Source organism: Pseudophryne corroboree, chromosome 2, assembly GCF_028390025.1.
Source record: "Pseudophryne corroboree isolate aPseCor3 chromosome 2, aPseCor3.hap2, whole genome shotgun sequence".
In the NCBI taxonomy this organism is placed as follows: Eukaryota; Metazoa; Chordata; class Amphibia; order Anura; family Myobatrachidae; genus Pseudophryne; species Pseudophryne corroboree.
In genome coordinates, this window is record NC_086445.1 from 162,169,423 (window position 1) to 162,194,659 (window position 25,237).

The 25,237-nt window shown below is 46.7% G+C and overlaps 1 protein-coding gene across 5 annotated transcripts in view; it reads left to right on the plus strand.

Annotated features, from left to right (window-relative positions):
- The window catches only part of NEK5 (NIMA related kinase 5), a 129,990-nt gene that overhangs the window by 86,226 nt on the left and 18,527 nt on the right, over window positions 1-25,237 (plus strand). For 3 of the 5 annotated variants that reach the window (XM_063951938.1, XM_063951937.1, XM_063951940.1), the window contains 3 exons: window positions 2,597-2,731; window positions 8,492-8,614; window positions 18,488-18,590. In XM_063951938.1, coding sequence (XP_063808008.1) covers window positions 2,597-2,731; window positions 8,492-8,614; window positions 18,488-18,590 — 361 coding nt within the window. The remainder of the gene's footprint in view (window positions 1-2,596; window positions 2,732-8,491; window positions 8,615-18,487; window positions 18,591-25,237) is intronic. The other 2 variants (XM_063951939.1, XM_063951942.1) reach the window with 2 other exon arrangements.

Genomic DNA, 25,237 nt, shown 5'->3' on the forward strand with positions numbered 1-25,237 from the left:
TCCTAACCCTAACCTCCACTGGCTGCAGCCTGACCCTAACCCTCCCCTCCCACAGCCTAACCCGCCCTCCCCGCAGCCTAACCTCCGCTGGCTGCAGCCTGACCCTAACCCTCCCCTCCCACAGCCTAAGCCTAACCCTCTCTCCCCGCAGCCTAACCCTAACCTCCGCTGGCTGCAGCCTGACCCTAACCCTCCACTCCCACAGCTTAACCCTCCCTCCCCGCAGCCTAACCCTAACCTCCGCTGACTGCAGCCTGACCCTAACCCTCCCCTCCTTTCCCAAAGCCTAAGCCTAACCCTCCCTTCCACAGCCCAAACCTATCTCTCCCACTGCAGCCTAACCCTAACCTCCTTGGGATACTTGCGTTTGGGATCCCAGTTGTTGGAATGCCGGAGTCACTATTCAGGCAGGTGCCAGGATTCTGGCGTCGGCATTCTGACTTCCGGGATCCTAACTGCATCCTGTATATAAGTATATAATTCTTACCAGCAAAGTTATAAATACATAAAGAAAAAATATAAACTACAGTGGACCCCTTGCACAATCACTGATGCCCTGCGTGTGTGGGACAGCCTACAGTCCCATTGTGACCTTTAATTACTGACCAGGAACTTAATACACAAAGCTCTGTGTAAACGTATTCCTTACTTAAAACTTGCAGGTTGGCGCCTCAGATGAATACATAGTCTAATGGATTTATTGAGGGTCGTCTTAACAACATTGTAAGCCCTGGGAAAGCAATGCACTGGGGCCCCTAACCATCCATTCGAGGGGACCAATAATAATACAAAATCATAACATGCCTCTCTTCACATGCTTCCATACAGTGAATATCTTATCTTCAGCATTCTGATTTCTGGGTAGCTCCAGCCATCCACCAGTCATCATGCTGATAGCTATTCATTATCTGCCTGCAGGCTGGGAGGCAGGTAGAGAATACTACTTCACTGCTCTGATTGTATGACCACCTCCCACCCCTGCTCAAATGCCCCTAGAATTGTGGGGCCCTGGGCAGCTGCCCAGTGTACCTATACATTAATATGGCCCTGGATTTATTTTTCCCTTATGCTGTCCTCTTATTTGATCACCTCAGAGTGGTTTGACCTCCGCTCTACAAATATCTCCAAAGTGAGCAATGGGTGCATACAGAGTCTATGGCCAGTAACTCATTGCACCTGCCGGCAGCTTCACTTTTGCCCATGCTTTCCTTGGGGACTTCCAACGGTTCCGTTACATTGTAGCATGGTTCCATTCAATCCCCTATCTCTAATAAGTGCTGTGGGAATTAGACCTAAATCAAACTCTGTCACCTAAACAATAAGAATGTTTTTCTCTCATTTAGGGGGACATTTACTAAGCAGTGATAAGAGCGGAGAAGTGAGCCAGTGGAGAAGATGCACATGGCAACCAATCAGCACTGAAGTAACACCTATAATTTGCATACTAAAAAAATTATACAGAGCTGCTGGTTGGTTGATGGGGCAACTTCCCCACTGGCTCACTTCTCCACTCTTATCACTGCTTAGTAAATGTCCTCCTTAGTATTTCTTAATGCTCCAATCAGCTAAAATGCACATTCAACGGCTTAATAGGCTTTACCTCACTCCCACCAAACTGCACAAAATGTGGCCTGTCTGTCCCCAGTTCTGCTGCTGGCAGTGTGGTCTTGGAAGGTAATATTATGCATGTATTGTGGTCCAGCCCCATCCTACTGTCCTCCTGAAAGGATGCCTTTGGTCTTGCGTCTAAGGTTCTGGAAACTATTATTACCCCTGACCTGGTTGCTGCACTCCTCCATTGGTACCCCCACGTGGTTCCTAAAGCTAGTCAGTATGCCCTTTTCCATATCTTCATAGCATCTCGAGCTGCCATTGCTCAAACTGGAACATTCCGGTTTCAAAAATGTATTTCTATTTTGAAATGGAAACTGTGGGTGCCCCGTATTTCATGTCCGCCTTCGATTCAGTGGTATCCATGGCATATGTACATCACTGGGGAGGATGATGTTCTTCCCCAGGTTCTAACGCTGACACCTCACTACTCCAAGTATCCTCAATGAACCTCCTCCCCCCTACTGACAAAGTTGTCTCCGTGTCATATGCTCACTAATTAGATGTCTACTCTCCTTCTCTCAAAGGCTAGTAGTTCTGACATTTGTTTACCATACAGTATGTCACCCTAACTGTACCCTATGCCTACTGATGTGTTGGAATGTGCCCCCTCCCCTTGTACTCCCACCCTTTCCCTCTTTTTTTTTTTCTGTACCCCAAAAGTTTTGAAAATCTTCACAAAAGTCTATTAATGGGAAAAATAATAATAAAATACTATTTTTGTGCTGTGTATATAAATCCTGTGACAGCATTAAACACACAATAGATGTATTCTGTCAGGCTACATACAGATAATTTAATATCTTATTCTAGTGCATGGAGAGGTGTCACAGGAATGTTTCCTTCGGCGGTGTCAGAATTGTTATGGATATATTAAACAAACAAAAGTGTCCATCTGGATGTGTGCTAATGCTGTGACCATCTATTGTAGACATGTCTCTTTCTCTTTACAGTCTAATATATTTCTACTCTTGTTATCTTATAGATGATGGGAATCTGGCCCAGAAGCCAGCAGGCGGCAGAAAGCAGTGGACACCTAGAGAGCCTCAGACACTTCTTGGTAATCTGATGGCTGCCGACATCACATCGGTGTATAATACTGTTGCCGCCACAGCCCATGGTGAGGATTCAGTCACTATTTAAAACAAAATACTGTTTCTTTACACCTTCCTTTATCTTTGTGTCACTCTCTTATAAAACAGACTTTTAGCTGTAAAATCAACAATAGGGTTTTATTAGCTACCAGTTTGCTGACTTGGAATCTCTGCATGGAGATGAAAGGTCTCTGTGAGCTTCAGTATTGCCTCCTGTTTATTTGTTAAAATTGGAATAACTAAATCCTATATGACAAAGCCCCTGAAGACAAATAAAATCACTATCTTAGGGGTCTATTAATTAAGATCCTTCATTGCAGTGATAGAATATCTTCTTTTCTGCTGTTTTTCAAAAAACAGGTCCCCTGGGCAGTAATGGGATGCTCTGTGTCCCACCGACACTGGCCAGGAAGGTGTCCACCAGCGTATGTGTGAGCCAGCATTCCGGCTCCCGCGCGCACTCTGGAACTAGTTCGTGAGTCTACCAAACCTAACAATATGAATTTTTATTATATATATATATCTATATATATATATCTTTGGCTGTAGGGGGTTTTGATAAATAGGCAAAACCCCTAAATCCTGCGAAAAATGTCTACTTTTGATAAATGGACGCCTTAGACTTTTTTTGTTGCCAGAAAATGAATATGTTCTTTACATTTTTCACATTTACTACCCCCAAATCAGGGTAGACAGATTCCAAGGGGTATATTTACTAAAGTGCGGGCTTATATAAGTGGAGATGTTGCCCATAGCAACCAATCAGATGCTTCGAATTTATCTAGCACGTTCTAGGCTATAAGTAGAATCTGATTGCTATCTGCGAAATCTCTACTTCTATAAACCCACACTTCAGTAACTATACCCCTTAGAAGGAATGATATTTCCAGTTTAAGCTTTTTTTTTTTTGTCTAGAGGATGGTTCTGCTCTATGCCTTTTGCTTGTATACTGCCCCCTTTGTCTCATTTTAGCTCCCCTTTGATTTTATAGCACATACCTTGTATGTGAGATCTCTCTTCCTCATCGCACTGACAGGTGTTCTCTGTGTCCATAATGGACAGGTGTTCTCTGTGTCTGTGTGTCCGTAATGGACAGGTGTTCTCTGTGTCTATAACGCAGGCGTGGCCGGACCATGCGGGGGCACACGCAGCCGCTGCGAGACGGGGGCGACGAGTAGCTCCCTGCCAACACGCTAAAGCTGCGCTGGCCGGGAGCTACTCCTAAAGTGCAAAAGCATCGCCGCCATGCAATGCTTTTGCACTTATCCGGGGGGTGGGTTTTGGGGGTGTGTGGCACGGACATGCGGGGTGGGATAGGCCTGTGCTGGTCATGATCGTAGCCCTGCAAAATTTTGCAGGGCTACGATCAACTCGGAATCACCCCCATTATCCAGTATAGCTGACGGATAACGCCAGCTCCTATACCAGGGATAGGTTACCCTATTAACCTTTACACGCAACATTACTCCTGGGGTTATCATATCCACCAGCCTCTCCACAAAAGCAGGCTAAAAGGCCGGTGGTAAGTAAATCACATAGACATGATACAACATCTTCACAGTCTACACAAGTTTCAGATGAAGACTCGTCGGAGGATATAGAGACGAGGAAGAAGGCCTCAGCTCAGCTGATCAGTCCATCTTCATTGGGAAATTATGCAAGAGGCTTGGGTTACGCCCAGTTAGAAGTTAGAATTCCAAGGAAATGGAATTCCAATTCCAACTTCCAGCTGGGGACCATTTAAAAAAAGGGAGGTGACTCCCAAAGTAGATACGCATGTCATTAGATTGGTGCGAAAATCTACATTACTTCTGCCTTTAACATCAATAAATGATGTCAGGATAGGAGAGTCTATGGTTTTCGAAAAAACATTTTTTTCCCTGGTCTTGGGCAATCATAAGACCAGCTATGGCTTCAGCCTGGATGGCGTAAGCAGTGGCAGCCTGTGCTGATGCATTGGAGGAGGACCTTTCAATGGCATCTAGAGAGCAAAAATCCCATATTGCACATATCAAACAGGCAGCAATGTTTATGGAAGCGCCCTTGGATATGGGTACAATTGTCTCTCAGGCATCAGCTTCACCAGTAGCAGCTCGCAGAGCGGGTTGGCTTTGTACATGGAAAGCCGACTCAGAATCCAGGAAGGTTCTGGAGTCTTAACCTTTTTTACTGGAGATATTCTTTTTGGGTAAAGAATTAAACAGTAATTTGGAGTCAGAAGTAGACTCCAAGAAAGTGAAGTTTCATTCCACACACAAATTCGAGCCTGGATTCCAGCTTTTTGGCCCTTTCAGAATCAAGGGAAAAGCAAAAGGAAAGGGTGATGGCAAACAGTCCCAATCCAATAAGTCTGGTAAGACTAAAAAGTATTGGACTACCAGAGGACCGGCTTCCAAATCAGAAGATAAGCCATCAGCCTGATGGTGCGGGACTCCACCTGGGGAACCCAGGGTGGGAGGCCAATTTTTTCAGTTTGCACAGATCTGGCAGCAGTCTACTACAGATGCCTGGGTGCAAGAAGTGGTATCTCACGGTTATGCATTTGATTTCAAGAAACACCCTCAAAGGTTTTGTACCAGCCCGTCTTCAGAGGAAATAAAGGCCAGGGCTTTGCAAGAGGCAGTTCAGAAGTTGCTTTAGTCAGGAGTGATAATTAGAGTTCCTCCTGCACAATGAGGACAAGGTTTTTATTCCAACCTGTTTTTAGTCCAGAAGCCAAATGGGTCGTTCCGGCCTATACTCAATTTCAAAACACTGAACAAGAACATTTGGGTGCCTCGGTTTTCATATGGAGACTTTATGTTCCATTATTTTAGCCAGGGAGTTGGAGGATCTTATGGTATAACTGGATATCCGGGATGCTTACCTACATGTTCCTATAGCACTGCCTTATCAGTAATGCTCTCTCAGGTTTGTTATCCACCAGCATCATTTTCAGTTTCAGACCCTACCATTTGAACTGACCACAGCTCTCAGTGTGTATTCAGCAAAATTATGGTGGTGATGGCATCTTATCTCCATTAGTAGGGAATAAGCATTTTTTTCATACCTCGACAATTTATTAATCCTGTCTCGGGAATGGCTTCAGTGTCATCTGCAACAGACAATAGCCTGTTTACATAGATACGGTTGGCTCAAATTGGGCAAAGTCGTCTCTGGTTCCGTCACAACGGATGACTCACTTGGAGGCTGTGTTAGAATTGGGTATTCAGTGAGTAATTTTACCTCTGAACAAAATATCCAAAAGTCATTTAAGGATGGAGTATACTCCGTTTCACTCGATACATCTGCAACGTCTGATCTTTTCCAAGTGGAATGGTTTTCATCAGATAATAAATGCACAGATTATAGTCTTCCTCTGGAAGTTAGGAGGTCAGTAGCCTGGTGGCTACAGACATCTTATCTAGACAAAGGGCTCCTTTGGACATTAGATTGGGAAACTCTGACAATGGATGCCAGCCTTCAGGGCTGGGAAGCAGTGTCAAGAAGGAGTTGTTTCCAGGGGCAGTGGACCAAGGAAGAAAGTTGCCTGCCAATAAATATATTGGAACTTTGGGCTATATATATATATATATATATATATATATATATATATATATATATATATATATATATATATATATATATATATATAGCATTTATTCAGGCAAAGAACATCCTTCAGGGGAAACCAGTTTCAATCCGCTCAGACATTGCAATGCTAGTAGCATACCTCAACTATCAGGGAGGAGCTTGCAGCCAAAACACAATGAAGAAGGTATGTCACACGTTAAGGTGGGCCGGACTTCATTATCCATCCTTGTCTTCAGTATTCATTCCGGGAGTCCTAAACTGGGAAGCGGATTTTCTCAGTAGACACGCCATTCATGCACGAATAGGCTTTATACTCCAAAGTCTTTCAAACTGTGGTAGACAATGGGGGTTACCGGAGATAGATCTCATGGCGTCCCGTCAGAACAACAAAGTTTCCGCATACAGGTCAAGAACAAAGGATCACTGATTGACCTTTGTAGGATGACCTATCGATGAGATGGAACTTTCGTCTGGCTCATGCGTTTCCACCAATCGCCCGGTAAACCATGGTGATGCAAAAAGGTAAGACAAGGTTAAGGGTACCGTGATACTAATAGCTCAGGCTTGGTACAGAAGGCAGTGTTACACAGATCTGCAGAGGATGTCGATTAATGCTCCATTCCTACTCCCTCAACATTCAGATCTACTGGCTTGGGGTCCTTGCTGTTATGAGCACTTGGATCAACTGTCTTTGACGACGTGGCTCTTGAGACTTCAATCCTGAAAGCAAGAGGATCTCGCAACAGGTAATTAAAATATATTTTTTAAAATGCTCAGAGTAAGGAAGCCTTCCTTAACGCGCATTATCACCGAATATGGCAAACCTATATTCAATGGTGCAGTGACTGGAAATGTTACCTTAGTTTTCAAAATTTTCAGAGTCTTAGCATTTCTTTAGGCAGGAATGGACTAAGGTCTGCTGATGGCTTCTTGAGAGTACAAGTGTCAGCACTGATTGTATGGTTCCAAAAGGAAAATTACTAACCTACAGGATATGCGCACTTTTTTCCAGGGAATGCTGCAGATGCAACCTCCTTTTGTTCCTCCTACAGTGCCTTAAGGTTAGTCCTAAAGGCCCTTCAAGTTGTCCCATTTTGAAATGGTTGACAGCTAAAGTACTGGCTATTGCTTCAGCTAGAAGAATTTCAGATTTAGGGGCATTGTTATGTCGCCCTCCTTTTCTGATTTTTTATCCAGATAGAGCAGTTCTCAGAACCAAATCTGTGAATCTTCCTAAGGTGGTGTCTAAATTCCATCTTAACAAAGAAATTGTAGTCCCGGCTTTCCAGGGGCCGGACCTTTCTGTGGGAGATGCAACGTTGCATGTAGTCTATGCCTTAAGCATCTACGTGGATCATACCAGTGCCATCAGAAAGACAGACACACTTTTTGTTATCTGCGGATTTCACATGAGAGGATGGCCTGCTGATAAGCAGACACTGGCGAAGTGGCTTCGGATTAAAATTTCAGAAGCATACAGTATTCTCAAGCTGATCTCCGTGTTCCGGCTAATGTCTCTGCTCACTCTACTCGTAAGGTAGGTCCATTATGGGCAGCACAACGTGGTGCTTCAGCAGAACAGATATAAGGCAGCTATATGGTCTTCCTTTAACACAATCATTAGACATTATACCTTTGCCTCTCAGGACGCTGAATTCTGGCGAAGGATTCTCCTGTCCAATCAGGAGCGTCCCCACCACTAAATTGCTTTGGGACATCCCAATGTTATCCTGTGGATAACTTGTGGACCCTGCCGGATAAATATTCGTTATAGTAAGAACTTACCGTTGATAACGTAATTTCTCCTAAGTCCACAGGGATCCCACCCTAACGCACCTGATTTGAGGATCCTTTCACTCACTAACCTCTTCCTTCTTGTACGGAAGGGTGTGCGTGTGTGTTGTTCTCGCCTGATTAGGGCTCTCTATGATGCTCCTGCTTTGAGCTTTGGAAAAACAACTGATTTTCCTGAGCCAGGAGACAGGGATATATGGATGGGCCCGTTGCATGCTGGGAGGCCGAAAGCTTTGATTGATTGGTGCAAATCCGCTGTCGCGTCATCATATCCCCAATGTTATCCTGTCGACTTAAGAGAAATAACGTTATCAACGGTAAGTTCTTACCATAACAAATATTTTTGTGAGGAGAGTTTACCAAAGCCCTGTACATTAGTCTTAACTTTTATGATGCACCTCTTTATTTCTATTAATAAGATGATGAAAATGATACAGCAGGAAACAGGAAGCAGTGGGGACGTGATACACCTGGAACGCTGATGAGGGTCTTGGGAGAGGCAGACATGGATGACTCCATTATCCCTGCAGAGGATTACCATGGTAACAATAGGTCTTTCAACCTTACATTTTATAAATAAAGTGTTACGATCTGGGGAGTATATCTGGACTGAGTGTTGATAGAAACGATCCAGGGAATGTATCTGGATAGAGTGTTGCATAAGCCCAGCAATCCTCAAGTCTCCTGCGTACTAAAGCTTCACCTTTAGCAGCCGCCTTTCCCATGTGGACTAAGTGCACCCAGTACTCAGATGCCCCCAGGTCTAAATGTGGACATGGAAACTATTGGAGGCTGGGCAAGTACAAGGAAATATGCTGGAGTAGACACCCACCTGGCACGGAGTGAGTTAAAGCTGGACTGATGGCACACACTAGACAAGAACTAGACTAAACTGGACTGGCAGGTACTGGTAACTAGCAGGAGTAATAATACACAGTGGGATCAGGACTGGATAAGGCACATATCAACTGGTACATAAATGACAAGCAATGCTCCGAACCCACAGTAGTTGCTACTGGCAACAACAGAAGTGCATAACAATTGAATACCGAGGGGGAAACAGTGGCAAACGCAGGATTTGCATTGGGGGGGGGGATTTCCAGAACTGGGTGGAGCCAATCACGTGGGAAGGGACTGAGGTGACCCAGTATATGCTGGGTCCGTAAAACTAGTGTGTGTGTGTATATATATATATATATATATATATATATATATAAAATAAAATACGGAAAGGAGGAAGCAGGCAAAAAGTGTATTCAACAACACATCTACAGGACCTGCCTTTTTAAAGACGCAAAGTGCAGCTTCCTCCTTTCCGTATTTGTAAGTATTTGTTTCAAGAGGGCACCGGTGCTTACTGTGGCCATCAGTGGGAGTGCCGATCCACATATTATAATAAATATATATATATATATATATATATATATATATATATATATATATATATATATATACACACACACAAACACACACACACACACACACACACACACACACACACACACATATATACCGTATATACACATATATATGTGTGTGTGTATATATATATATATATATATATATATATATATATATAGTACACGTCTACTGTATACAGTATACACATGTATATATCTATCATGTGTGTGTGTGTTTATGTATATATATATATATATATACATACACACATATACATACATGTGTATATATGTATGCACATGGATATATATGTACTATAATTAAAATAAAGTAAACTTTTATTAAGCACTTACAAGTGCCACCAGGAAGACAGCAGGCTGCAGAGGACGCTAGACAGCCATTAATAATACTCATGCAGCTAAAAAACAAAAAAAAAACAAAAATGTATTTATTTTTATTTTTTTTGCTGGAGGGGGGTTTCTGGGTGCTCGGAACCCCCCCCCCCCTGGGTGCGCCACTGGGAAAGCAGAACAGACATGCAAACACCACAGAATGTTCCAAGCCAGTGGATGTTACTCCTGGCAACCACAGTAACAGACAAAGGAGCAATACTATCGTTGGGAGATGATGACAGTGGCAGGAGTGCTAGGTACTCAGGAGGGGATTACGGTTTAATATGTAATGGATAATACAAAGTACACCTACTAATAGCACATTGAACAGAGACGCAAACAATGAACCGATTGCAGAAACAAACAATAGGGATTCTGCAAAGCTGCAGCTGAGGAAAGAAAGATAGTAAACTCACAAAGCTAGGCTCCCACACAGAGGGACAAGATACAGACAATAAAGGTACAGCCAGGCAGCAGTTGTGGAGGAATGGACAATAGACACGAAACACAGAACTCTCCCAGTAGGTGGATTGCCTATGGGCTGGGAGAGAACATATAACACCCAACAAAACAACAATAATGTGAGAGGCAGAAAGGGAACACAAAAGACTAGTACTGGTAATAGAACAGGATTTAGCAAACTGGACAGGTAACAGAATGTCCTGGGGCTGGACACAAATGTATTACTCAGAATCTGTGGCTAAGGCTGAGAGGCAATGGCTCACACTGCAACAGAAACTCTAAGGGGCCCTACACATTTCCCGATGCGCCGCCGAGGTGTCCGACGGCCGATACGGCCGACCCGGCGGCGGGGGGGCAGTGACGGGGGGAGTGAAGTTTCTTCACTCCCCCCGTCACGCGGCTGCATTGAAGTGCAGGCAAATATGGACGAGATCGTCCATATTGGCCTGCATGCACAGCCGACGGGAGACCAGCGATGAACGAGAGCGGGGACGCGCATCGTTCATCGCTGGAGTCTCCACACTGAAAGATATGAACGAGTTCTCGTTCATTTATGAACAAGATCGTTCATATCTTTCAGAAAATCGGCCAGTGTGTAGGGCCTATAAGACCAGCAGGGAGTAATGGGCAGACTGGGAATATAAAGGGAGTACTAACCAATGACAAGGTTCAGTACAGACAAGCCCCCTTTAATTACTAACTCAGTGCAACTGTGCTGCTGCACATCACCCAGGCTCCTGACTCAACAAGAACCATATGCTGAAGTCGGGTAACGAAGCACTCCCAAACAGGTGTGCTGCAACACACAGAAGCCAGTCTCCAGGTTGCTAGGAGACGGCCAGATCAGCAAGCAGGGATGAGCTGCTGCTGCAACTCATAACATAAAGTTGTTGGCAAGTCTAAAACTGTTAAACAAAGTGTTTCTTAAGGTGGGTCCACACTGGAAAGATATATCTGCAGATCAATTGATCTGCAGATATATCTATGGACGGATCTACCGATATATTGGCGCGTCGCTGTGTGTGTACGGCGGTCGGCTGCCCAGTTCAGCTGTCAGTCACCGCCGGCCGCTGCAGCATGTGTACGGGCGGTCGGCTGACCGCCGTACACACACAGCGACGCGCCAATATATCAGTAGATATATTGGCCGTCGGCTGTGCTGCGGGGCGATGCGATACGTCTGTGAACGATGGAGTTCAGAGACGTATCGGCTGTACACACTGGCCGACGGACCCGCAATATATCGGCCGTTCAAGAGAACGGCAATATATCGGCCAGTGTGTACGGGCCTTTAGACACACGAGTACAGTATGTTTGTTTTACAGACCTAATACGCTCCGGCCACAGTTGTCCTGAGTATATTCAACTTAATTTAAGGATGTTTTACACAGTAATACTGAAACGATTATTAATTATTTGCTCAGTAGTGATAATATACAGTATTACACAGACACGATAGTGCTAAATCTGTGCTTTTGTCTAGTCACCCAATATTAATTTTAAGATTTTCTTACTGCATTCATTTTTTCAAATATGTTTGTTATACTGCACCAATTTCCTAGAACACGCAATGTGCATATTAAATCAGCTATTCAACCAAGTAAATAGAAAACAGCCATACAAGATACTAAAAGGATAGGACACGTTGGAGATCGCTCTGTTCATTTTTCGAATACATAATTCAAATATTCTTTTTAAATCCGGCCCCTGACATATAGCAATAAAGTGAATTACCCTCAGATGTGCTAAACAGCAGGGGTTTTATGCACTGGACCCCTGTAACTTGGTAGATAACAACAATCACAGTGGGTGATTTATTTATTTTTTAAAAACTCCTTGACAAGTTTGGCTTGTGTATGTGGACAGCATTGACCAATCCGTGCTCTGGACACCTAAGTGGAACATATATTCAGAATTTCTTCTGCCACTTTCAACAGGAGAATCAACCCTTAAGCTGGGTAATATTAGACAACAGGGGTTCTTCATTATTAGCAAACAAAAAATGTAGCAATTGGGCAAAACCATGTTTGTTGCACTGCAGGTGGGGCAGATGTAACATGTGCAGAGAGAGTTAGATTTGGGTGGGTTATATTGTTACTGTGCAGGGTAAATACTGGCTGCTTTATTATTACACTGCAATTTAGATTTCAGTTTGAACACTTCCCACCCAAATCTAACTCTCTCTGCACATGTTGCATCTGTCCCACCTGCAGAGCAAAATGGTTTTGCCCAATTGCTAACTTTTTTTCTCTGACGTCCTAGTGGATGCTGGGAACTCCGTAAGGACCATGGGGAATAGCGGCTCCGCAGGAGACTGGGCACAAAAAGTAAAAGCTTTAGACTAGCTGGTGTGCACTGGCTCCTCCCCCTATGACCCTCCTCCAAGCCTCAGTTAGATTTTTGTGCCCGAACGAGAAGGGTGCAAGCTAGGTGGCTCTCCTGAGCTGCTTAGAAGTAAAAGTTTAAATAGGTTTTTTATTTTCAGTGAGTCCTGCTGGCAACAGGCTCACTGCATCGTGGGACTAAGGGGAGAAGAAGCGAACTCACCTGACTGCAGAGTGGATTGGGCTTCTTGGCTACTGGACATTAGCTCCAGAGGGACGATCACAGGTTCAGCCTGGATGGGTCCCGGAGCCGCGCCGCCGGCCCCCTTACAGAGCCAGAAGAGCGAAGAGGTCCGGAGAAAGCGGCGGCAGAAGACGTTCCTGTCTTCAAATAAGGTAGCGCACAGCACTGCAGCTGTGCGCCATTGCTCTCAGCACACTTCACACTCCGGTCACTGAGGGTGCAGGGCGCTGGGGGGGGAGCGCCCTGAGACGCAATAAAAATGATATAAAAACCTTATATGGCTAAATAAAATGCATCACATATAGCTCATGGGCTATATGGATGCATTTATCCCCTGCCAGTTTCCAAAAAAAAAAGCGGGAGAAAAGGCCGCCGTGAAGGGGGCGGAGCCTTTCTCCTCAGCACACAAGCGCCATTTTCTTTCACAGCTCCGCTGGAAGGACGGCTCCCTGACTCTCCCCTGCAGTCCTGCACTACAGAAACAGGGTAAAACAGAGAGGGGGGCACTATTGGCAGCTAATATATAAATACAGCAGCTATAACAGGGAGTAACACTTATATAAGGTTATCCCTGTATATATATAGCGCTCTGGTGTGTGCTGGCAAACTCTCCCTCTGTCTCCCCAAAGGGCTAGTGGGGTCCTGTCCTCTATCAGAGCATTCCCTGTGTGTGTGCTGGGTGTCGGGACGATTGTGTCGACATGTATGAGGAGGAAAATGATGTGGAAGCAGAGCAATTGCCTGTGTTAGTGATGTCACCCCCTAGGGAGTCGACACCTGACTGGATGGTAGTAATTAAAGAATTACGTGACAATGTCAGCACTTTGCAAAAAACTGTTGACGACATGAGACAGCCGACAAATCAATTAGTGCCTGTTCAGGCGTCTCAGACACCGTCAGGGGCGCTAAAACGCCCGTTACCTCAGATGGTCGACACAGACCCTGACACGGATACTGAATCCAGTGTCGACGGTGACGAGACAAACGTAATGTCCAGTAGGGCCACACGTTACATGATCACGGCAATGAAGGAGGCATTGCACATTTCTGACACTACAAGTACCACAAAAAAGGGTATTATGTGGGGTGTGAAAAAACTACCAGTGGTTTTTCCTGAGTCAGATGAATTATATGAGGTGTGTGATAAAGCGTGGGTTTCCCCCGATAAAAAACTGCTGATTTCTAATAAATTATTGGCACTATACCCTTTCCCGCCAGAGGTTAGGGCACGTTGGGAAACACCCCCTAGGGTAGATAAGGCGCTCACACGCTTATCAAAACAAGTGGCGTTACCGTCTCCTGACACGGCCGCTCTCAAGGAACCAGCTGATAGAAGGCTGGAAAATATCTTAAAAGGTATATACACACATACCGGTGTTATACTGCGACCAGCGATCGCCTCAGCCTGGATGTGCAGCGCTGGAGTGGCTTGGTCGGATTCCCTGACTGAAAATATTGATACCCTGGATAGGGACAGTATATTGTTAACTATAGAGCATTTAAAGGATGCATTACTATATATGCGAGATGCACAGAGGGATATTTGCACCCTGGCATCTAGAGTAAGTGCGATGTCCATTTCTGCCAGAAGAACGTTATGGACGCGACAGTGGTCAGGTGATGCTGATTCCAAACGACATATGGAAGTATTGCCGTATAAAGGGGAGGAGTTATTTGGGGTCGGTCTATCGGACCTGGTGGCCACAGCAACGGCTGGAAAATCCACCTTTTTACCCCAGGTCACCTCTCAGCAGAAAAAGACACCGTCTTTTCAAACCCAGTCCTTTCGTCCCTATAAGGGCAAGAGGGAAAAAGGCAGCTCGTTCCTGCCCCGGGGCAGAGGAAGGGGAAAAAGACTGCACCATGCAGCCTCTTCCCAGGAGCAGAAGCCCTCCCCCGCTTCTGCCAAGTCCTCAGCATGACGCTGGGGCTCTGCAAGCAGACTCGGGCACGGTGGGGGGCCGTCTCAAGAATTTCAGCGCGCAGTGGGCTCACTCGCAAGTGGACCCCTGGATCCTGCAGGTAGTATCACAGGGGTACAAATTGGAATTCGAGACGTCTCCCCCTCGCCGGTTCCTGAAGTCTGCTCTACCTACGTCTCCCTCCGACAGGGAGGCAGTATTGGAAGCTATTCACAAGCTGTATTCCCAGCAGGTGATAATCAAGGTACCCCTCCTACAACAGGGAAAGGGGTATTATTCCACGCTGTTTGTGGTACCGAAGCCGGACGGCTCGGTGAGACCAATTTTAAATCTAAAATCTTTGAACACTTACATAAAAAGGTTCAAATTCAAGATGGAGTCACTCAGAGCAGTGATAGCGAACCTGGAAGAAGGGGACTATATGGTATCTCTAGACATCAAGGATGCTTATCTCCATGTCCCAATCTACCCTTCTCACCAAGGGTACCTCAGGTTTGTGATACAAAACTGTCATTATCAGTTTCAGACGCTGCCGTTTGGATTGTCCACGGCACCACGGGTCTTTACCAAGGTAATGGCCGAAATGATGATTCTTCTTCGAAGAAAAGGCGTATTAATTATCCCTTACTTGGACGATCTCCTGATAAGGGCAAGGTAAGGGAACAGTTAGAGGTCGGAGTAGCACTATCTCAGGTAGTGCTACGTCAGCACGGGTGGATTCTAAATATCCCAAAATCACAGCTGATTCCAACAACACGTCTACTGTTCCTAGGGATGATTCTGGACACAGTCCAGAAAAAGGTGTTTCTCCCGGAGGAGAAGGCCAGGGAGTTATCCGAGCTAGTCAGGAACCTCCTAAAACCAGGACAAGTGTCAGTGCATCAGTGCACGAGAGTCCTGGGAAAAATGGTGGCTTCTTACGAAGCGATTCCATTCGGAAGATTCCATGCAAGAACTTTTCAGTGGGATCTGCTGGACAAATGGTCCGGATCGCATCTTCAGATGCATCAGCGGATAACCCTATCTCCAAGGACAAGGGTATCTCTCCTGTGGTGGTTACAGAAGGCTCATCTTCTAGAGGGCCGCAGATTCGGCATTCAGGATTGGATGCTGGTAACCACGGATGCCAGCCTGAGAGGCTGGGGAGCAGTCACACAGGGAAGAAATTTCCAGGGCTTGTGGTCAAGCATGGAAACGTCTCTTCACATAAATATCCTAGAGCTAAGGGCCATTTACAATGCCCTAAGTCAAGCAAGGCCTCTGCTTCAGGGTCAACCGGTATTGATCCAGTCGGACAACATCACGGCTGTCGCCCACGTAAACAGACAGGGCGGCACAAGAAGCAGGAGGGCAATGGCAGAAGCTGCAAGGATTCTCCGCTGGGCGGAAAATCATGTGATAGCACTGTCAGCAGTGTTCATTCCGGGAGTGGACAACTGGGAAGCAGACTTCCTCAGCAGACACGACCTCCACCCGGGGGAGTGGGGACTTCATCCAGAAGTCTTCCAAGTGATTGTAAACCGTTGGGAAAAACCAAAGGTGGACATGATGGCGTCCCGTCTCAACAAGAAACTGGACAGATATTGCGCCAGGTCAAGGGACCCTCAGGCAATAGCGGTGGACGCTCTGGTAACTCCGTGGGTGTTCCAGTCGGTATATGTGTTCCCTCCTCTTCCTCTCATACCAAAAGTACTGAGAATCATAAGAAGGAGAGGAGTAAGAACGATACTCGTGGCTCCGGATTGGCCAAGAAGAACTTGGTACCCGGAGCTGCAAGAGATGCTCACGGAGGACCCGTGGCCACTACCTCTAAGGAAGGACCTGCTCCAGCAGGGACCTTGTCTGTTCAAAGACTTACCGCGGCTGCGTTTGACGGCATGGCGGTTGAACGCCGGATCCTAAAGGAAAAAGGCATTCCAGATGAAGTCATCCCTACCCTGATCAAGGCCAGGAAGGATGTAACTGCAAAACATTATCATCGCATTTGGCGAAAATATGTTGCGTGGTGTGAGGCCAAGAAGGCCCCTACGGAGGAATTTCAACTGGGTCGTTTCCTACATTTCCTGCAAGCAGGATTGTCTATGGGCCTAAAATTAGGATCCATTAAGGTTCAAATTTCGGCCCTGTCGATCTTCCAGAAAGAACTGGCTTCAGTGCCTGAAGTTCAGACGTTTGTCAAAGGGGTACTGCATATACAGCCTCCTTTTGTGCCTCCAGTGGCACCTTGGGATCTCAATGTAGTTTTGGGGTTCCTAAAATCACATTGGTTTGAACCACTTGCCACAGTGGATTTGAAATATCTCACATGGAAAGTGGTAATGCTGTTGGCCCTGGCTTCAGCCAGGCGCGTATCAGAATTGGCGGCTTTATCTTATAAAAGCCCTTACCTGATATTTCATTCGGATAGGGCGGAATTGAGGACTCGTCCTCAATTTCTCCCTAAGGTGGTTTCAGCGTTTCACATGAATCAACCTATTGTGGTACCTGTGGCTACTAGGGACTTGGAGGACTCCAAGTTGCTGGACGTAGTCAGGGCCCTGAAAATATATGTTTCCAGGACGGCTGGAGTCAGAAAATCTGACTCGCTGTTTATACTGTATGCACCCAACAAGCTGGGTGCTCCTGCTTCTAAGCAGACGATTGCTCGTTGGATTTGTAGTACAATTCAACTTGCACATTCTGTGGCAGGCCTGCCACAGGCAAAATCTGTAAAAGCCCATTCCACACGGAAGGTGGGCTCATCTTGGGCGGCTGCCCGAGGGGTCTCGGCTTTACAACTTTGCCGAGCAGCTACTTGGTCAGGGACAAACACGTTTGCTAAATTCTACAAATTTGATACCCTGGCTGAGGAGGACCTGGAGTTCTCTCATTCGGTGCTGCAGAGTCATCCGCACTCTCTCGCCCGTTTGGGAGCTTTGGTATAATCCCCATGGTCCTTACGGAGTTCCCAGCATCCACTAGGACGTCAGAGAAAATAAGAATTTACTTACCGATAATTCTATTTCTCATAGTCCGTAGTGGATGCTGGGCGCCCATCCCAAGTGCGGATTGTCTGCAATACTTGTATATAGTTATTGTTACAAACAAATCGGGTTGTTTATTGTTGGAAGCCATCTTTTCAGAGGCTCCTACGGTTATCATACTGTTAACTGGGTTCAGATCACAAGTTGTACGGTGTGATTGGTGTGGCTGGTATGAGTCTTACCCGGGATTCAAGATCCTTCCTTATTATGTACGCTCGTCCGGGCACAGTATCTTAACTGAGGCTTGGAGGAGGGTCATAGGGGGAGGAGCCAGTGCACACCAGCTAGTCTAAAGCTTTTACTTTTTGTGCCCAGTCTCCTGCGGAGCCGCTATTCCCCATGGTCCTTACGGAGTTCCCAGCATCCACTACGGACTATGAGAAATAGAATTATCGGTAAGTAAATTCTTATTTATTTTTTTTTTGCTAACAACTCTGAATAACCCCCAATGTTGTGATCAGCGACGGATCGCAATGACCATTGTATAATGAGTACTCTCAAATCCACCCAATTCATCGTAGGATGAATTGTGTGGTTGCATCGGCCCATCTGATGTGCTGCACATCAGATGCTATGATGCTGCAGATGACGCGGTAGTGTTACATTATGCATGTCATAATGTAATTTGTATGATATTTCTTCCTTAGATGGAAAACGCCAAGAATGGCCTTCAGAGCAGAAGGTATTGGAGGAGGCGGATGAAGATTTGGATGAAGAGCGGTTTGAACCAAGATCTGATGACGAGGACACGTAAGTCTATGATCTTACTTAACAATACTGAAATACATAAAATCAGCACTCCAACAAGAAGTGCTGTTATCTGTAACTGTGGGACAATGACCCTCATTCCGAGTTGTTCAAACGCTAAGCCGCCGCCCTCTGGGAGTGTATCTTAGCTTAGCAGAAGTGCAACCGAAAGGATCGCTGTTCTGCTACAAAAAAAAATTGTGTAGTTTCAGAGTAGCTGCAGACCTACTCCTACCTTGCGATCACTTCAGACTGTTTCGTTCCTGTTTTGACGTCACAAACACGCCCTGCGTTCGGCCAGCCACTCCCCCGTTTCCCCAGCCACTCCTGCATTTTTAACTGGCACGCTTGCGTTCTTACACACACTCCCCGAAAACGGTCCGTTTCCACCCAGAAACACCCACTTCCTGTCAATCACTCAACGATCAGCAGTGCGACTGAAAAGCGTCGCTAGACCTTGTGTTATACTGCATAGTTTTGTGTGAAAGTACGTCGCGCGTGCGCACTGCGCACCATACGCATGCGCAGAAATGCCGCTTTTTGATCTAATTGCCACGCTGCGAACGAAAGCAGCTAGCGATCAACTCGGAATGACCCCCAATAAACATAAAAGGATAGAAGACTGCAACCCCAGAACCCTGCCATAAAGAATAAAAATAAGAATTTACTCACCGGTAATTCTATTTCTCGTAGTCCGTAGTGGATGCTGGGAACTCCGTAAGGACCATGGGGAATAGACGGCTCCGCAGGAGACTGGGCACTCTAAAAGAAAGATTAGGTACTATCTGGTGTGCACTGGCTCCTCCCTCTATGCCCCTCCTCCAGACCTCAGTTAGGGAAACTGTGCCCGGAAGAGCTGACACAACAAGGAAAGGATTTGGAATCCAGGGTAAGACTCATACCAGCCACACCAATCACACTGTACAACTTGTGATAACCATACCCAGTTAACAGTATGAACAACAACTGAGCCTCATTTAACGGATGGCTCATAACAATAACCCTTTAGTTAAGCAATAACTATATACATGTATTGCAGAGAGTCCGCACTTGGGACGGGCGCCCAGCATCCACTACGTACTACGAGAAATAGAATTACCGGTGAGTAAATTCTTATTTTCTCTGACGTCCTAGTGGATGCTGGGAACTCCGTAAGGACCATGGGGATTATACCAAAGCTCCCAAACGGGCGGGAGAGTGCGGATGACTCTGCAGCACCGCATGAGCAAACTCAAGGTCCTCCTCAGCCAGGGTATCAAACTTGTAGAACTTAGCAAACGTGTTTGACCCCGACCAAGTAGCAGCTCGGCAAAGCTGTAAAGCCGAGACCCCTCGGGCAGCCGCCCAAGAAGAGCCCACCCTCCTTGTGGAATGGGCTTTCACCGATTTTGGATGCGGCAATCTAGCCGCAGAGTGAACCAGCTGAATCGTGCTATAGATCCAGCGAGCAATAGTCTGCTTCGAAGCAGGAGCGCCAACCTTGTTGGCTGCATACAGAATAAACAGCGAGTCAGACTTTCTGACTCCCGCCGTTCTGGAAACATAAATTTTCAAAACCCGGACTACGTCCAGCAACTTGGAATCCTCCAAGTGCCTAGTAGCCGCAGGCACCACAATAGGCTGGTTCAAATGAAATGATGATACCACCCTAGGGAGAAATTGGGAACGGGTCCTCAATTCTGCCCTGTCCATATGGAAGATCAGATAAGGGCTTTTACATGACAAAACCGGCAATTCTGACACACGCCTAGCCGAAGCTAAGGCCAATAGCATGACCACTTTCCACGTGAGATATTTTAGCTCCACGGTCTTAAGTGGCTCAAACCAGTGGGATTTCAGGAAATCCAACACAACGTTAAGATCCCAAGGTGCCACCGGTGGCACAAAAGGAGGCTGAATATGCAGCACCCCCGGAACAACGTCTGAACTTCAGGCAGTGAAGCCAGTTCTTTTTGAGAGAAAATGGATAGGGCCGAAATCTTGACCTTTATGGATCCTAATTTTAGGCCCATAGTCACTCCTGACTGTAGGAAGTGCAGGAATCGACCCCGCTGGAATTCCTCTGTAGGGCCTTCCCGGCCTCACACCAAGCAACCTATTTTCGCTATATACAGTGAAAAAGTCTTGCTGTCACGTCTTTCCTAGCCTTTATCAGCGTAGGAATAACTGCATCCGGAATGCCCTTTTCCGCTAGGATCCGGCGTTCAACCGCCATGCCGCCAAATGCAGCCGCGGTAAGTCTTGGAACAGACAGGGCCCCTGTTGCAACATGTCCTGTCTGAGAGGCAGAAGCCCTGAGTCCTCTGAGAGCATTTCTTGCAGCTCCGGGTACCGAGTCCTTCTTGGCCAATTCGGAGCAAAGAATATTGTTCTCACTCCTCCTTTTATTACAATTCTCAGCCCTTGGGTATGAGAGGAAGAGGAGGGAATACATAGACCGCATGGAACACCCACGGTGTTACTAGTGCGACCACAGCTATCACCTGAGGGTCCCTTGACCCGGCTTAAAACCTTTTTTAGCTTTTTATTGAGGTGGGACGCCATCTAGTCCACCTGAGGCAGTTCTTATCAATTTGCAAACTGCGTGAAGACTTCCTGATGAAGTCCCCACTTTCCCGGGTGGAGGTCGTGCCTGCTGAGGAAGTCTGCTTCCCAGTTGTCCACTCCCGGAATGAACACTGCTGACAGTGCACTTACTTGATTCTCCGCCCAGCGAAGAATTCTGGTGGCTTCTACCCTCGCCACCCTGCTCCTTGTGCCGCCTTGGCGGTTTACATGAACCCCTGCGGTCTGACTGGATCAGAACCGGTTGGTCGCGAAGCAGGATCTCCGCTTGACTTAGGGCGTTGTATACGGCCCTTAGTTCCAGGATATTGATGTGAAGGCAAGTCTGTTGACTTGACCACAGACCTTGTAAATTTCTTCCCTGTGTAACTGCCCCCCACCCTCGGAGGCTTGCATCCGTGGTCACCAGGATCCAGTCCTGATTGCCTAATCTGCGGCCCTCGAGAAGGTGAGCACTCTGCAGCCACCACAGGAGTGACACCCTGGCCCTGGGGGATAGGGTGATTAACCGATGCATCTGAAGAGGTGATCCGGACCACTTGTCCAGTAAGTCCCATTGGAAGGTCCTTGCATGGAACCTGCCTAAGGGGATGGCCTCGTATGATGCCACCATCCTTCCCAGGACTCGAGTGCAGTGATGCACTGACACCTGTTTTGGTTTTAATAGATTCCTGACCAGTGTCATGAGCTCCTGAGCTCTCTCTATCGGGAGATAAACCCTTTTCTGGTCTGTGTCTAGGATCGTGCCTAGGAGAGGCAGATGAGCTGTAGGAACCAACTGCGACTTTGGAATATATAGAATCCAGCCGTGTTGCCGTTACACTTCCAGAGAAAGTGATACGCTGTTCAGCAACTGCTCTCCTGATCTCGCTTTTATGAGGAGATCATCCAAGTACGTGATAATAGTGACACCTTGCTTCCGCAGGAGCACAATCATATCCGCCATTACCTTGGTTATGACAATCCCGTACCGCAATTCTGAGGTACGCCTAATGAGGTGGATAAATGGGGACATGAAGGTATGCATCCCTTATGTCCCGATTCACGATAAAGTCTCCCCCTTTTTAGGCTTGCCCTGACCGCTCTTAGCGATTCCATCTTGAACTTGAACCTTCTCAGGTATATGTTCAGGGAATTTTAATTCAATATGGGTCTGACCGAACCGTCTGGTTTCGGGATTACAACATGGTCGAAGAATAACACCCTCTTGTTGAAGGAGGGGACCCTTGACCACCACCTGTTAGATACAATTTGTGAATTGCAGTTAACACTGGCTCCCTCTCTTGGGGGGAAGCCCGCAGGGCCGTCGGTGAGGGGCATTTTCTCACAGTCCAGCTTGTATCCCTGAGACACAATATCTATTGCCCAGGGACCTAACAGGGAGTGAACCCACTTGTGGCTGAACTTACGAAGGCGTGTCCCCACCGGGCCTAGCTCCGCCTGTGGAACCCCAGCGGCATAGGTCGATTTTTGTAGGGGCCGGGGAGGACTTCTGTTCCTGGGAACTAGCTGTGTTGATCCCGGCTCTGACAAGAAAGGACGCACCTCAGACTTTCTTGTTTCTTCTTTCTTTTTTTTTTTTTTTTGAGAAAAAGTTTTTATTGAATTTTATACTTTTAACAAGATATTCGTAAAGTATATATTACAGGTGTCACACATTGGCACATAACGCAGTTAACAGGTGACTAGCAGTGACAGAATATCTACCCATGTACAACAGCGAGTAAGTGGAGAATCAAACAGATATGTATGCCTATGTATGGAAAGCCATCAATAGGTAGTGTTATGTGTCTGGTATGTACCGTAGCTAAGGGCGAAGGAATATCTCTTAGTGGAACAATATAGCTTATAAAAGAGGAGCAGAAAGTAAATTTAACGATAGAAGTAGAAGAGAAAAGAGGCAAGAAGAGAAAAGAGGGGGAGGGAGAGAATTGGGGAGGGAGGTAGGGGAGGGATGGTCGGGCGGTCCCAGCCGCCTGGGCAGTGCGTCAGGTTATCCTTAGTTGGATAGGGTATCGTGATGGTTCCCATTATCTTATATGGTAGTTAGCGGAGGTTCAGCACCGAAGTGTGACGTCCAGGGTGACCATGTAGTGGTAGAGTTATCTGGGGTGTCCCGGAGAACCGCAGTAATACGTTCCAGTCTATAAGTTTGCCATATAGCATTAATGGTAGCAGGGATTGTGGGGGGTGACTGAGATTTCCAGTTAGCCGCAATTTGGCATTTGGCCGTATTTAGGATATGCTTAATTAGCTTCTGTTGGTGGCGCAGGGTGTGAGGTATTGGGCGAGAGAGCAGGGAATAGAGAGGTGACATCGGGATCGTCAGTCCAAGGACCTTAAAAATAAGTCTATGGACCCTAGTCCAATATCCCTTAATCTGCGGGCAGTTCCACCAAATGTGCAGCAGGGTTCCGCGCTGGCCACACTGACGCCAACATCTATCCGAGCAAGAGGAGTAAATTGAATGGAGACGCGCTGGCACCAGGTACCAACGATAATATAATTTGAAGGCATTTTCTTTAATTCGGACCGAAATGGAGCTCGTGGAGATTTCCTGCCTAATCTCAGACCAATCATCTGGCGTCAGGGTTTCACCCACCTCCCGTTCCCACGCCATTTCGTGGGGTTCTTTCAGGGGCGAGTTGTGAGCTAACAAGATTTGGTATATAGTTGAGAGCAAGCCTTTAGTTGATCGGCAGGTGCAGCAGAGGGATTCAAAGCTCGATTTACCTCCCATGGGCGGTGCTCCGGGGGTAGAGGCAAAAAAGTGGCGTATCTGTAAGAATTGATAAAAGGTTGAGCGTGGGAGGGAGAAACGGGATTGCAAGTCGGCAAATGTGGGGAACGTATGTAGCGGAGCAATGTCCAGAAGAAAGAGTGTGTTATGGTTGGTCCATGAATCAAAAGCCAGGTGGTTCTCCCCTGGCGGGAAAGCAGGGTTGTTCCACAGAGGGGTGAGTAGAGGATGGAAGGAACGTAGCCGGTAAAGTCGTGAACAAAGGTCCCAGATGGAAAGGGTAAATCTCACTGTGGGCAACAGCGAGGAGGCGGGGGGACGACTATTCGGTCGACACCAGAGCAGGCTATAGGGGGAATATCTGTGGAGTGTGGTAGCCTCCAGATGTGTCCAGATTCTGTGTCCAGGTTTATCGTGCCAAAGGACACACGTGGTTAGGTGGGCAGCTCTATAGTATTTAAGGAGGTCAGGAACTCCTAGACCCCCCTCTAGGCGATGCTTTTGGAGGATTCTCATCTTTACTCTGGGCTTACGCCCTGCCCAGATAAATCTGGTAAGGTCTGCTTGGAGATTTTTAAGGATTGAGGTGGGAACGTGGATGGGAAGAGTTTGCCACAGATATAACAGGCGGGGCAGTAGAGTCATCTTAACGGCTGTCATCCGTCCAAACCAGGACAGGATATATTTATTCCACTTGGTCATATCGTGTTTAATAGAGGTTAAGAGTCTGGGAAAGTTGGCAGCATAGAGACCAGAGTAGGACTTAGTTAAATAGATGCCCAGGTATTTGAGTTTATCAGCTCGCCAAGCACATGGGAAGGAGGCCTGTAGGAGCCGAAGATCTGGGTCCGCGACATGTAGGGCCAGGATTTCGGTTTTGTCTGAGTTAATGTTGTAATTTGAAAACCGGCTGTACGTAGCTATCTCCTCCATCAGATGTGGAAGGGAGGCAGATGGGTCAGTCAGGGTGAGAATGACGTCATCGGCATATAGAGCAATTTTGTGATTGTGGGTTCCCGACATGATACCAGATATGTTACGGTTCAGCCTAATTCTAGCTGCCAACGGTTCCATAATGAGGGCGAAGAGTAGGGGGGAAAGGGGACAGCCCTGTCGGGTGCCATTACGTATGGGTAGAGGGTCGGAGGAAAGGCCATTAATTAAGATAGAGGCTGAGGGATTCTGATACAGCGATGTAACGCCTTTATAAAAGGCGCCATGCAAGCCCATATTTAGAAGTGTCTGTTGTAGGAATGGCCAGGCCACCCTGTCGAAGGCCTTTTCTGCATCGAGGGCCACGACTAGCGTCGAGAGAGACTTATCTTGTGCCAACTGGATGAGGTCG